This window comes from Polyodon spathula, chromosome 5 (assembly GCF_017654505.1).
Source record: "Polyodon spathula isolate WHYD16114869_AA chromosome 5, ASM1765450v1, whole genome shotgun sequence".
NCBI lineage: Eukaryota > Metazoa > Chordata > Actinopteri > Acipenseriformes > Polyodontidae > Polyodon > Polyodon spathula.
The window spans coordinates 73089988-73104821 of NC_054538.1; the positions used below are offsets into that span (position 1 = coordinate 73089988).

A 14834-nucleotide genomic window follows, 5' to 3' on the forward strand; every position below is an offset into this window, starting at 1 on the left:
TAGTTCTCCAAGATATTTGGGCCAACCTACCTGCCAAGTTCCTTCAAAAACTGTGTGTAATGTACCTAGAAGAATTGATGCTGTTTTGAAGGCAAAGGGTGGTCACACCAAATATTGATTTGATGTAGATTTTTCTTCTGTTCACTCTTTGCATTTTGTTAATTGATAAATATAATCCTATTAACATGTCTATTTTTGAAAGCATTCTTACTTTACAGCATTTTTTCACACCTGCCTAAAACTTTTGCACAGTACTGTGTGTGTGTGTGTGTGTGTGTGTGTATATATATATATATATATATATATATATATATATATATATATATATATATATATATATATATATATATATATACACACAATATATATATATATATATATATATGTAATATGTGTGTGTATGTATAGATATATAGATATATGTATATAGATATAGATGCACAAAAGAACCACAAATATTTTAAACATAGATATCAAACAAAAATACAGATTAAAGAATCATAAGTTTTCAGTGTGAAATGTGACACACTGTCAAAATGAAAACCATTAAAAAGTTAGTATCAGGTATGACCTCCTTGAGTATTAACACAATAGACCTGATCAGCCTCTGGATAGACTGCTATGGGATGGTCCGCCACTCTTCCTGCACAGCTGCAGCCAGCTGGTGAAGGTTGGCTGGTCGCGGTTGTCTCCTGTGGATGGCACTGGCGATCTGGTCCCACAGATGTTCTGTTGGACTCAGGTCAGGAGAAAAAGCTGGCCACGGCAAGACCTTAAGGGTCTTGCATTGTCTTGCTGGAAAATCAATACTTCTGGGATTGGTTTGCAGGAACTGAAAAACTTTTGCCTCAATGACTTTATCAGTGTTCTATGGCCCACAGAAGACAGCAATTTTATCTCTCAGCTGGCAACATATTACCCCTGAATGACCTCCGAGCATGCAAATCCTTTTCATGCAGATGCCGATCTATAGTCGTTCTGCTGATGCGCAGGTTATTTCTTCCTGGAATTTCTCGTGCTGCAGCCACTGCAGTCTGAAAATGATTACGCAGATGGATCAGTCGGATATGACGGTCCTGGGCCTGTGTGGTGACCCTCTGCCCTCAAGAGCCAGTTTCCTGGTTTCTCTGGACTAACCTAAAAAAATCTTCCATTGTTAGAATTGTCTTTCCTAAAAGCCCCCAAAATAAAAGTACACTTGTTCTACATTATTTATAAAACGTGATGTCACTTTTTAAATACAATGAAAGCAAGAAAAAAAGCCATTGACGTACACAGCAGTGTTTTTGTTTTGTTTTTCTCTCTTAATTCCTCTCTTTTAGTTGCCTACAGCTGGAACTCTTCTGTAATATCTAACCTTTTTTTCTAATTCAGAAAATCTGTGAAGTATATAGCAAAGTCCTGGAAATCAATTCACAATTTGTAATGACATCTGAAGCCTTTCAAAAGCAGTTATCACACCTATTTGCAATTGTAACTAATGCAACTAAGATGAGCGTTTTCTGTAAGAAAGAGTTATCATAAAAAGTAATTCCATCAATACATTGAATCTAGGTTTCAAGAGCTAGGAGTATTGAGTGAATTCTTTTCAAATGCATTTTATGTTATCTCTCCTTATGGCGAGAGCAGCTTTATTCCTAAGCTGGTATTTCATACTTCCACATTGCTTTGTCAGATTTGCTTTTTGTCAGCTGTCTGTTACTGACAAATGTGCTTTAGACTTCTAATAATTATTTTCAATGTAGAACGTGCAACATTGAGGAGCATTACTAATCAATACAAATTGTGCAAACTAAATACAAAATAAATAAAGAAGTCAATTAACCATCACGTATTGTGAATTACTTCAATAATATGACTTGGTTTGCTTCTGTAGTTTAAAAATTCCCTTGATCAGAATGTGCCTGTATCTGTGACCACTATAAGACACAAAGCTGAGACATTAAGATTTTAAGTATGTTCATTTGCCATGTATACTTCAAAAGTTCACTCACAACACTGTTTCAATAAAATGTACAGTACTTTTAATTTGGAGCAACGCCCCACAGCGGTCCAATTTATTTTTCTCCTCCACTGACAAGGTGCCAGTCTGCTTTTTTATTTAGATCAGCAGGTGAATCGTGATTCCAGCATCATCTCTTTGTTTTGCAGTTGCAGCTTGGCTCTGATAGACTCTTTTGAAAGTTGTATTGATTTATTTGCAAAGCTGCAATTTCTTTAATTTGGATACTCACTTCCTGGGAATTGTGATGACTTTTGCTTTTGACAAATGTGTCCTGTTTTTTTTTTTCCTATAATGAAAAAAGCTTTCACAATAAACCATTTGGATGTGGCAATATTACGAAGCACACAGAAAATAAATGGTATGCAATTTAAGGATTATGATAAAACTGGAATCCTTCTAAAGGTCCTACTAGAAAGAATAGGATACATTCCTACCATTTCCATTTGCTTCCAAGAAAAATGTATTGTTTTACTGAAGATCATCTTGATATCAAAAGCTCAAGATAAAAATAGATTTGCAACTCAAAAACAAAAACAAAAAAACAATAGTGGTTACTCATAAGAGACTTTCGGTTTCTTCTGCTGAACTGTGAATGCTACGCCGCCAGTATTTTTCATTCTTTTATTTCATTTCTGGAAATTGATTGTTAACACAACTTTTTTCTTTCAGATTTCAAGTGGAACATGTTTTATCAGAGCCTTCACTGGAATGGGCAGGCAAACAGGGCAGAATAGAATTATCTCTTGTATCAGATTTTATGAACAAAAGTGCAGATGATTCCAAAACTCTCGTGTGTGTTTGTGGTCCGACTCCTTTTACTGAGCAAGCTTTAATGTAAGTTTATTTTTTTTAAAAAAAGTGTTTATTCTTATTTCTGTCATGAGTGTCGTTAAACACTGTATCCAGTTTTGGATCAATTTTCCCTCAAAATAAATAATGACTTAAATACTTAGGCCATATTCTTAAAGGATATACCACGTTGCTATATTAACACCAGTTGTTTTTGTTTTGTTTTCTTTTGGGGGGGGGGGGGGGGGTGGTTTTATTATTTTAATAATTTAGGTATTTTTGTACTCATTTTGTCTTTCTGTTTCATCCTTAGGATTTTGCAAAAACTAGGATTCAGTGAAGAAGAGATCCATGCTTTTCTGGGATAAGGGCAGTACATTTTGCAAAAAACACCAAACAAAAAGTAGAAAGATTAATGTGGCATTATATCTCTAGGATATATTTTTCTATGCATTAAGTTCAGTGAATGATTATTATTGTTAAATTGTCAAGGTCAGTGAATGATTTGATGCAGTTCAAGTAATATTTGCATTTTATTCACCCTAGTTTCTTATATGCACATGATTCAATCAGTACTGTAAAAGCTGTATTAATAACAATACAGTGACATGTATTATTCCATTGTATACTCAGGTTGATATAAAATAACTTTTTAAAATCTGGATAATTTATTGTTTACTGCTTTCTGTAATTGTTTTCTGTCCCTATGTTAGACACTTCGTGTTATAGTAAAACTTTACAAAATTGCTGCTGTCATTTATTTTTTATAATTTCTGAATGGCTCAAAAGTATGAAACTGCAAATTAAAAATGGTTACTTCCCCATATTGTTAGGAGTGAAATACTGTATATTTGAGGCTTATTTATAAAATGATTTAACATAAATAAGGTTGTTGTTATTTTAGTTGTATTTACTGTGATGTATGCATGTGTGTCAGACATTAAGGTTCAAGGGGTATAAAGACTTTACTGTGCCCACAGTTTGTACGCAGCTTCTTTTCTTAGATTGTTTTAAGTTCCATTACTGGTGTTGTCCACTGCCACATAGCTTTAACCTCTGCCCCGATCAGTGGGGCATCAGATATTCTTTGCCTCTTTCATTTTGCCTGTGAGATGCTTTGTTTTTGTTCACAAAAAAAAAAAAATTATTGTTAATTTTTGGCTCTCAAATGTTCTGGATGGTTTCCAATCAAACTGATTTTACATGTGACCTAAGACAGGTTAAAAAACATAAATTAACTAGGGATAAAATCTCAACTGATGGGAGATCAAACATTATTGGGATCATTTTGAGCTGATAACAATACTTGAAAATGCCATTGTCCAACCCTACACTGAAGAAGTAATCACTTTTTTTTAGCACCCACTGTTGAGTCTGTCTTCTATGTGATGAGAGAACCTAAACCATTACTGCTTTGAAGGAGGGGAAAAGAATATCAACACATATATTCTGTGTGTTTACAGCTGGCTTTTTTTTTTTTTTTTACTGTACTGTAGGTGTAATCATCTATGCATTGCAGCCTTGATAACTTCTATTTGTTCTAATTATTCCATTTTCATGAAGACCCGAATATGAATTTCCGTTATTTGTCAGAGTTGAGCACCATTTACGTCTTGAATTGCCTAGCAACCACTTTCCGCCATGGACTTGTATTTAAGTCAATCCGTTTTCTCTGGATATTTAGGTCAGCTCTGCCTGCAGCTGCAGTACCACATGCCTTACCGAAACACTGACAAGTATCTGATGTTTTACACGGACAGGCCATGCCAAATACTGCTATTTTTCTGTATGTCAAGATCAATTACAATAATTCAATGTGTGTATATATGTTTGTAGGAGTGTTGCCACTTAAAGCAGCCATTTTTAATACATTTTTTGCATCGGACAATTATACCTTTCAATCACAGTGTGTTTTCAGCTCAGCTGGTCAGAAATGACTCAAACGGAAAGTGGCAAAAGCTGCTGTATAATGAACAGATTTAAGAGTGTTCCAGTGAAGAACCCCAGTCAAATACAGCACGTACTGTATCACATGGTGAGTGATTTGTTATGGTATATTGTGAATCCTCTGAAAAATACATGTAGAAAAGCTTGGTTCTATCAAAAGACAATGGACTTCTCAAGGTACAATATATGCCTTTTATTTTGCAAGTATGATAAGCATTGACATAATGTGGACATAATGTTAACCTTAATCCAGTGCTATATTTCACACCTACAAAAAACAGTTTGTGGAAGGTGGGTGGATTTTTCTTACTTCCTTTATGACATTTCCACATCTTTCCTGTGATAATCTTTGAATGCAGCCAGTTTAAAGGCTGTTTTTTTCTGGTCACCTATGTGAAAGGACTATTTTATTCAGCTGCGAACAGAGATCTCAGTTACTGCTGAACCAGTTGATGTTCATTTAAGGGAATGATTTTCAACGAGAGTGATTTAAAACATGTTCAAAGGATTCTGCTGAATAAAAGGGATTACATTGGTGCTTGCTTAACTGGAATATGTTTGTAAGACAAGCAACAACCTGTTACTGGGTTTCTTCAGTCATATAAATTGATGCCCTAATTTGGCCCTTTTGGTTGGCAAGGCCAGTTATTTTAGTTTTGTCTTTGATCCTATAGTGTACCAGTAGTAATAAAAAAAATTTCTGTCGAAAGTATGTATTTATATTTATATATTGTATTTAGTTTGCTATTGGCATACACTAAAATATATTGCTTGAAAAAGAGCACAGCTTTCTGTATTTGATGATAATGGACCAAATATTACAGGGATGTGACAGCTTAGCAAAGGAAAAGAGGTTGGACTTGCCTTCTGCAACAATGTACTGCAGCCTGAATTTCATCTGCCTTGATATTTAGATATAAATCACAGTGTATCTAAATTGAATTCAGCGTTCAGTGGGATGAGCTTGGCGAATCTTCCAAAGCATAGTTACCTCTCTCTGGTATCTGACCCAGTTGAATGATGTAGAGACATGTCTGTCTGCTCTGTAAGTGGAACTCGGCTCTGTTGGCATTGCAGACAGCTCAATGGACTGTGAATATTGACTGGTCCAATAGGTTGTAGCCAGTGGTCTGCCTGCACAGTTTATATGTTTATCATCAACCCATTCTTTATTCCATTTACATCAATACTACATATAATTAACGATAGAGAAGACAATCATAATGCAAAAAAGCCCCAGCCAGTGAAAATGCCATCTGTTATAGAACCTGTGTGTCTAAAAGTTATGACTGCTCCACAGGGAGTTCCACAGCATTCCCAAAGCAGCAGGGATAACTGAATTCAAAGTGCTGCTGGGAAGATATAAAAAAAAGTGTATTGGCAAGGCTAGAAATTGGTCAAGTAATAACCTACTGGTCTCTTCATTATTAAACTTCCAGTTGCTAGGGGATAGAATACACAAATTACAAAACAGTAAGCAAGCAAGCCTATACAGTGGCTTGCGAAAGTATTGACCCCCCCTTGGCATTTTTCCTATTTTGTTGCCTTACAACCTGGAATTAAAATGGATTTTTTGGGGGTTTGTATCATTTGATTTACACAACATGCCTACCACTTTGAAGATGCAAAATATTTTTTATTGTGAAACAAACAAGAAATAAGACAAAAAAACAGAAAACTTGAGCGTGCATAAGTATTCACCCCCCCCCCCCCCCAAAAGTCAATACTTTGTAGAGCCACCTTTTGCAGCAATTACAGCTGCAAGTCTCTTGGGGTATGTATCTATAAGCTTGGCACATCTAGCCACTGGGATTTTTGCCCATTCTTCAAGGCAAAACTGCTCCAGCTCCTTCAAGTTGGATGGGTTCCGCTGGTGTACAGCAATCTTTAAGTCATACCACAGATTCTCAATTGGATTGAGGTCTGGGCTTTGACTAGGCCATTCCAAGACATTTAAATGTTTCCCCTTAAACCACTCGAGTGTTGCTTTAGCAGTATGCTTAGGGTCCTTGTCCTGCTGGAAGGAGAACCTCCTTCCCTGTCTCAAATCTCTGGAAGACTGAAACAGGTTTCCCTCAAGAATTCCCCTGTATTTAGCGCCATCCATCATTCCTTCAATTCTGACCAGTTTCCCAGTCCCTGCTGATGAAAAACATCCCCAAAGCATGATGCTGCCACCACCATGCTTCACTGTGGAGATGGTATTCTCTGGGGTGATGAGAGGTGTTGGGTTTGTGCCAGACATAGCATTTTCCTTGATGGCCAAAAAGCTCAATTTTAGTCTCATCTGACCAGAGTACCTTCATCCATATGTTTGGGGAGTCTCCCACATGCTTTTTGGCGAACACCAAACATGTTTGCTTATTTTTTGTTCTTTAAGCCATGGCTTTTTTCTGGCCACTCTTCCGTAAAGCCCAGCTCTGTGGAGTGTATGGCTTAAAGTGGTCCTATGGACAGATACTCCAATCTCTGCTGTGGAGCTTTGCAGCTCCTTCAGGGTTATCTTTGGTCTCTTTGTTGCCTCTCTGATTAATGCCCTCCTTGCCTGGTGAGTTTTGGTGGGCGGCCCTCTCTTACCAGGTTTGTTGTAGTGCCATATTGTTTCCAGTTCTTAATAATGGCTTTAATGGTGCTCCATGGGATGTTCAAAGTTTCTGATATTTTTTTATAACTCAACCCTGATCTGTACTTCTCCACAACTTTGCCCCTGACCTGTTTGGAGAGCTCCTTGGTCTTCATGGTGCCGCTTGCTTGGTGGTGCCCCTTGCTTAGTGGTGTTGCAGACTCTGGGGCCTTTCAGAACAGGTGTATATATACTGAGATCATGTGACACTTAGATTGCACACAAGTGGACTTTATTTAACTAATTATGTGACTTCTGAAGGTAATTGGTTGCACCAGATCTTATTTAGAGGCTTAATAGCAAAGGGGGTGAATACATATGCACGCACCACTTTTCCATTATTTATTTTTTAGAATTTTTTTAAACAAGTTATTTTTTTCATTTCACTTCACCAATTTGGACTATTTTGTGTATGTCCATTACATGAAATCCAAATAAAAATCCATTTTAATTCCAGGTTGTAAGGCAACAAAATAGGAAAAATGCCAATTTCAATACTTTCGCAAGCCACTGTAGTAATGATTTATTACATTGACACACCACTCCTGTGCCAACACCTGCAACCATATATATATATATATATATATATATATATATATATATATATATATATACAACACACATACAGTGCCGTGAAAATGTATTTTCCCCCCGTCTGATTTTTTTTTCAATTTTTGCACATTTTTCACATTGAATTTGGTCAGATCTTTTTGTGGGTTTTAGTAGTGTATAGAGGAAGTCTGAGAGAAAAAATGACACCAAAGTTTGGTGCTACTTTCATTTGTTTGGTGTGCAAGGTAATCAAACATGCAATCTTCAGGTGTGAAAAAGATATTGCCCCCCCCTCCCCCCAGTTAACTCAACCCAATTAAAGGGATTATTAGGGTCAGCTGTTTGAATACTTTGGTTAACAATCAGGCCTGATTTGGGCAAGGCCCTGTCCAATATAAATCTGACTAACTTTGGCCCTTACCATAAGAGTGAAGTTGTCAGCACACACATTCTATAGGCACATCATGCCACCATTGAAGAAATTCTTGAAGACCACTGGAAAAAAGTTGTTGATACCTGTCAGTCTGAAAAGGGTTACAAAGTCATTTCTGAGGCTCTGGGGTTCCACCAAACCACAGTCAGAGCCATATTGTCCAAATGGAGAAAGTTTGGGACAGTAGTGAGTCTTCCCAGGAGTAGTCATCCTGCCAAAATCTCTCCCAAGATCAAGGTGTAAAATCGTCCAGGAAGTCACAAAGAACCTTAGAACAACATCCAGGGATATGGAGGCCTCTCACCCTGGCTAAGGTCAGTGTTCATGACTCCACCATCAGAAAGACACTGGGCAAAAATGGGATTCATGCCAGAGTAGCAAGACGGAAACCACTGCTCACTAAGAAGAACATGAATGCTCGTCTCAAGTTTGCCAAAAAGCAACTGGATGATCCTCAAGAGTTCTGGAACAATGTTCTATGGACAGATGAGTCAAAAGTGGAACTTTCTGGCCAACATGTTATGTCTAGTGAAAACCAAACACTGCATTCCACTTTTTTGTTTTTTATTTGTAAAAAGCAATTATAAATATTACTTCAAAGTTCTCAATATAATTCCCAATAACTATCTCTATATCTCTATAAACTGAAATGGAAAATACCTTCAACTGTTTATGTCCTGCCTCTGCTCACTAATGATTGGTCTGCTTCAGGGAAAATGCTGATCAACTCTTTAGTTGATTAATCTGTTAATCGAAGCTGTCCTACTATATATTTTCTTTTTTTCAAAAGCAATCAGGACAAGCACATAATTGCACATAACCTCCTTGATAACTTTGGGAGCGTATTGTTACCTCAATAATAACGAAGTATGGAATGTACATATTTTAACCTGCCCTGACTTGCAGTGCAAGACCGTTTAACCTGTTTTGTGATGCTTTATGTTCTGCTAACAAACAACTTATTACACATACCCAATCCCAAGCAAAGGGTACCTGTCCTTCTGACAGCTAATTCCTTAGGCTTTGAGAAGATTGTGTAAGGTGTATGTGGGTCATTGTTCAGAAATTAGACAAACTGATCTACACCTCAAAGCAAAGTGTATTTTTAAATATTTTAAAACAATATTTTTTGTCGGATGCAGTATACATATATTTCTTCAGCTATTTTCATTAACATTTAGCAACTATGGATAATTATTTATTTTCATGCAATATTAACATTTACAAGTAACTTTTTTTTTTTTTTTTTTAAATAAATGTTCAGTCTCCTCATTTCCAGCTCATCTACTTTCTCATCAAAACAAATAAATTTCATGTAATAATTTTAGAACATGACAATATTTTTTAAAAAGGAATGTTGTATCATAGTATAATGCCAAGCTAGTATTTTTGAATAAAAAGCAATTGAAAACCTCTCCCCAGTTTTCAATATCATTACACTATGTAACTCAATTTTTGTTCCTGGGTAGTAAGTGTTATTTCCTAATTGCTTATGCCTCAAAAGTATAGAAAATGGCTATTATTCCCCACAAACTTTGCTTTTGTGACCAGGACAGTGATATTTCAAAATATCACTATTTCCAATTGGAAAACCGGCAAATATGTGTCTTATCGTTCACACAAAGTCAGAAAAAAACAACATATGAATCCAAATTAACATGTATTTATACTAAAGTAATGAAAAAATGACTACAAAAGATTTAGAAATTAGTAGTTTTTCAAGATTTACGATTATACTGTAAATACTTTAGTATAAATACATGTTAATTTGGGTTCATATGTTGTTTTTTTCTGACTTTATGTGAACGAAAAGACACACATTTGCCTGTTTTTCCATTGGAAATAGTGATATTTTGAAATATCACTGTCCTGGTCACAAAAGCAAAGTTCCATAACACATTAGTAAGACGACTGAAGGAAAAATATACAAAATGTCAGAAAGAAAGACATGTACGCAAGGTTTCTCAGCACCAAGCACAGACTGATTTCAAAAGCACGACAGTCCATCGGCATCTCACAGAAGTGTTACAGAAAAGTGGAAAACCAACCTACAATTTATGCTGTGTTTTTGTTTATTTTATTAAAAGGTTTTTAGGGGTTACATACAAGTTTAGAGCACTCATTTGTTACTTAAGGTGTGTGAAAGGCTTTTTATGCTTTGTTTTTTAAGGTGGGTTGATTGCTTACTAATCTGAGAATGCTAATCCTCTGTGTTACTCATCTTCAATACACAATGGGGCCAAATCAATTTCGTGCTGTGACCTCAGCCGTTAGGACTCTCATATTTTTGTTTTGTTTTGGTTGAGTTTCCTGCTCCACAAATCTCATTTAGGGTCTACTGCTCTCCTAACTCACCTCACCTCTGGGCTTTAAGTGCAGCCATTAAATAATGAGATGCACAGGCAGCGCTCATTGTGACCCTCCTTATCACGATTGCAGCTCGTTATTTGTGCGTGTTGATTCATTTGCATTGCTCTTAAGCTTATATAGGCCAGAGTTCAAAACAATAGCCTGGCCGCTAGGTGATTTGGATTTTGCAGCCGCAACTGTTTGCACTGCGTCTATCCTTACATCAGCCCCAGTATGTTTTTGAAGTTTTACAGTTTCCAATAAAATCTATTTTGGAATCTGTGTAGTGTCATTATAAATGGTTTATTTCTTTGCATATTTATTTTCAATCGCTGTTTAAATCTTTGTGTCATTCCTGTAATATACAGTAACAATAGTTGTTTTAGTAAATATAACTGCAGCCACTCGAACCACTCGACCAATCCCTTATATATATATATATATATATATATATATATATATATATATATATATATATATATACACACACACACACACACACACACACAAACACACACAACACACACACACACACACAACACCGACATACCACCAACACAGAAGGCCTGTAATGTTCATACTGTAATATATGGATGCCTGTATGTCAAGAAATTGTAATTTTAATATATACGAAAAAGCAGTGACTACACCTTACTGTATCACTGGTATTTCCGGTTGTAATCAGCAGATATAATTGTTTAAATAATATAAATTATACTAATACATTATCCATATAATATATTATACTAATACATTGTTTATTGTATTACTTAAATTCACATTGCATTAAAATTGTGGTAAAAGGAATATTTTACTAAAATGACTGCCGCTGTAACTTTTCCTTATAATAGTACAAACTAATAGTTTTACAAAAGAGTTCCACTAAAAGAAATCCTATATTGTTCACAGCCTGCATTGTCCTTTTTCCCTGATTAATCTGAAAAAGCACAACTGAATCTGTTCAATATAGTCTGAAAAACCATTGTCTGGATTGCAATGCCAACTTCCACCCTCACAATAGAAAAGTCCCCAGTAAATAAGTGTTCTAGGAACAGATTTTATCCATAACTATTAAACACTCCATAGTTCTGTATTTAGAAATGTTTGAAGAAACTCAAATTCAATGACAAAATTTAGACTAGCAGTAATTTTCAATGTGCTGTACAGTACTGAATGTCAAGCAGTATAATCCGCAATAATAAATATATGATGCATGATGGATCGATGCTTCTTAAATAGCTTCTTAGAAATGATTACTGCTTTTCAATGTGACGCACATAAATACCATACAGAGATTAACTACTGAAATGTAGGATTGAGGTAAATCTGGTTATAAACACAAGATTTAAAAATATGTTTTTTAGTGAAGCACACAGTGTACTGGGTTCACACAGGTGGTTGTGTCACACACTCTATTTAGAAGTTTACAAACGAGAGGAGGCCATTCGGCCTATCTTGCTCGTTTGGTTGTTAGTAGCTTATTGATCCCAGAATCTCATTAAGCAGCTTCTTGAAGGATCGCAGGGTGTCAACTTCAACAACATTACTGGGGAGTTGGTTATTTACAAAAACATTTATAACAGTCATCTTTGTTTTCAATCCCCCGATCTTTCATTCTGTTCTAAAATAATTTCTAAAAAGTGATATGACTGCACAGCTGCTTTTTGCTGCACTGTTACTATAATGCTGCAATTGTAAAAATGTTATGTTATTTATACTTATATAATGCTGGCATTGGAAAGAAATGCATGTTATGTTGTTATTTATGTTGTTATAATGCTACAATTGTAAATAAATTGTTGTTATTTTGTATTTAAGTTCTATTGAAATAATATACTTCCTTTTTTTCATAACATAAAAAGTGTGTATTTTAAATAAAGTAAAATTGTTTCGAAAACTGTCCCAGTTGTTTACTTGAGGGCTAAGAATGAAAAAGCTGCAAAAAAGGCACATTATTTCCATGGAAATTGCCAAAATAAGTGGGTTAGCTCGGTGGTTAAACCCCTGGTACTTGAGGCCAGGTACTTGAGGCCACCTTTTGGCTACCACCATGGTTACATTTTTGTGGCTTGACTTTAAATCTTTATTTTTACATAGTGCCTTTCATAGCAGACCACCATCACAAAGCACTTTATAGAGGTAGGATGTGAACTGTGCATTATATGCAGAGTCATTTACAATAGAACATTGGCCCAACTCTCCCAAGACCATACTGCCACCTCTGCCATCCTCTCTTTGTTTTTATTTTTTGCTCACTGAACATTGTAGTTGACATTTGCATAGAAAACTTTAGCAAGCATATCTGGTCCTGATGCCCTTACTCAGCCATTAGTGTGACGTCAAACTGTCTAATGACATCCTCTAGGCCCAAGTGACCATAAAAAATTGCATCAGAGAAAACAAACTGGCAGACGTGGAGCAGAGAAAGTTATTTCTAAAATTATTAAATGAAGTATGAGGTTGCCTCTGCACTTGACTGGAAACAACAGTGCAATGCTGCAATATTTCAATTAAAAAAATAACATTTGCACGACAGATAGCAGATATTGTGTATCAACTAGCCATAGAATGATGGCAAAAGTCCTTTGATTTGTTTATATGTTTTAAGGTCAACTTTTCTATCCATTCGTTGGTATTTATTTGTTTCAAGCTATCTGGTTATTTTTACCAAAAAAAAGATTTGTTAAAAAAAATAAATAATTTGTTCTAACAAGATGAGAACATAAGTGGAAGACAGCTGCTTTCAGTAGTTTTTGTAACAAGTTTAGACCATTAATAAATGAAGTGGTGTAAGCTTCATTTTCTCATGCATGAGTTATTAGAGTGTACATTGACGCTCCTTTAAAGGACTCTCAGCAGAAAAGTTTTTGAAAGGAAGTTTTAGCCTGTTTACTTGGTAGACTAGCGAGCGAGTAAAACATATTTAATGGAAAATCGTTGAGCGAATATATTTCATGCGAGTAAGCCGAAAAATTTGCGACATATGCAAATTAGGCTATGTTGACATTAAACATCACAGGGGAACCCCTTATATTTGGTAGAATCTGCATTAGTTGGAAAACTGTTTTTTCCTCCTTATGCCGCTGCTATTTTTGTAGTAATTTTAGCGAGTCAACTATAAACCCGCTCGACACATGGATGGAAAGAGGGCTACTTTGTTCAAAAGTGTTACAAAGTGTCTGTTTGGTTGTAAGTTTTTATGTATTGACTGATACTGCCACCTGCCCTAGTCTGTTTCCATGTATAAATGTAGACCTGCAATAAACATTTCTGAGGTCCCTTTGTCTAAGAATATTTTCCTTTATAAAAGTCTTGCTTGTTAATGAAATATTTTAAGCTCCAAGTGCATCATAAATTGTTTTTTCTTCACAGTACAGGGTTTGTAACCAGAAGGTCACCAGTTCAAATCCCACCCCTGTCACTGACGGACTCATTGTGTGACCCTGAGCAAGTCACTTAACCTCCTTGTGCTCCATCCTGCAGTCGAGATGTTAAATCAATGTCCTATTGTAAGTGACTCTGCATATAATGCACAGGCGCTATACTATGAAAGGCGCTATATAAAAATAAACAAATATATTATTATTATTATTATTATTATTATTATTATTATTATTATTATTATTATCCATTCATCAATTGACACGTTATCAAAAAAAAGGTGAAATTTACATTTTGTTACAAATAAAACTGGTGGAGTGATATTGCTTGATTTGTTTTTGTGGTGTGGTTACAAACCTTCTAAGGGCATATACTAGGGATTATATTCATCTAGCTCAGCCAATCAGAGTACAGGGCATCTTTCCATTGAAGTATACATTGTACAGTGTATATACATATTGCAGATGCATAGGGCCAAATCCATGTATGCGTAATAAGTTATAAGTATCGTAAATGTCATTTAACATCCATTAGTGGGTACTGCATTTAAATGCTATGAATATACTGTATCAGTCATCATTAGAATACACAATACTAAAGACTGAAGTGGTTGGTATCCACTCTGTTGCTTACATATCAGGATGGGATCCTTCTCCTGAAACTCAAGAGTGGTTGTCTATGCCCATTTAATCTTTGACTGGCAATGTCTGTACTTTGACAGAGATTGAAATCAATGACCTGAGCAATAAAATAGT

At 35.6% G+C, this 14834-nt stretch overlaps 1 protein-coding gene and 1 long non-coding RNA gene across 2 annotated transcripts in view; one reads left to right on the forward strand and one right to left on the reverse strand.

Moving 5' to 3' along the window:
* LOC121316283 (cytochrome b5 reductase 4) overlaps positions 1 to 3618 on the forward strand; it is a 48051-nt gene extending 44433 nt beyond the window's left edge. Inside the window, exons 14-15 of the mRNA XM_041251264.1 lie at positions 2675 to 2839; positions 3108 to 3618. Of these exons, the coding sequence (XP_041107198.1) occupies positions 2675 to 2839; positions 3108 to 3162 (220 nt within the window). The 3' untranslated portion in view covers positions 3163 to 3618. The remainder of the gene's footprint in view (positions 1 to 2674; positions 2840 to 3107) is intronic.
* Positions 1 to 14834, reverse strand: part of LOC121316286 — an 88719-nt gene that overhangs the window by 23518 nt on the left and 50367 nt on the right. The gene's annotated exons all lie outside the window — the stretch shown is intronic.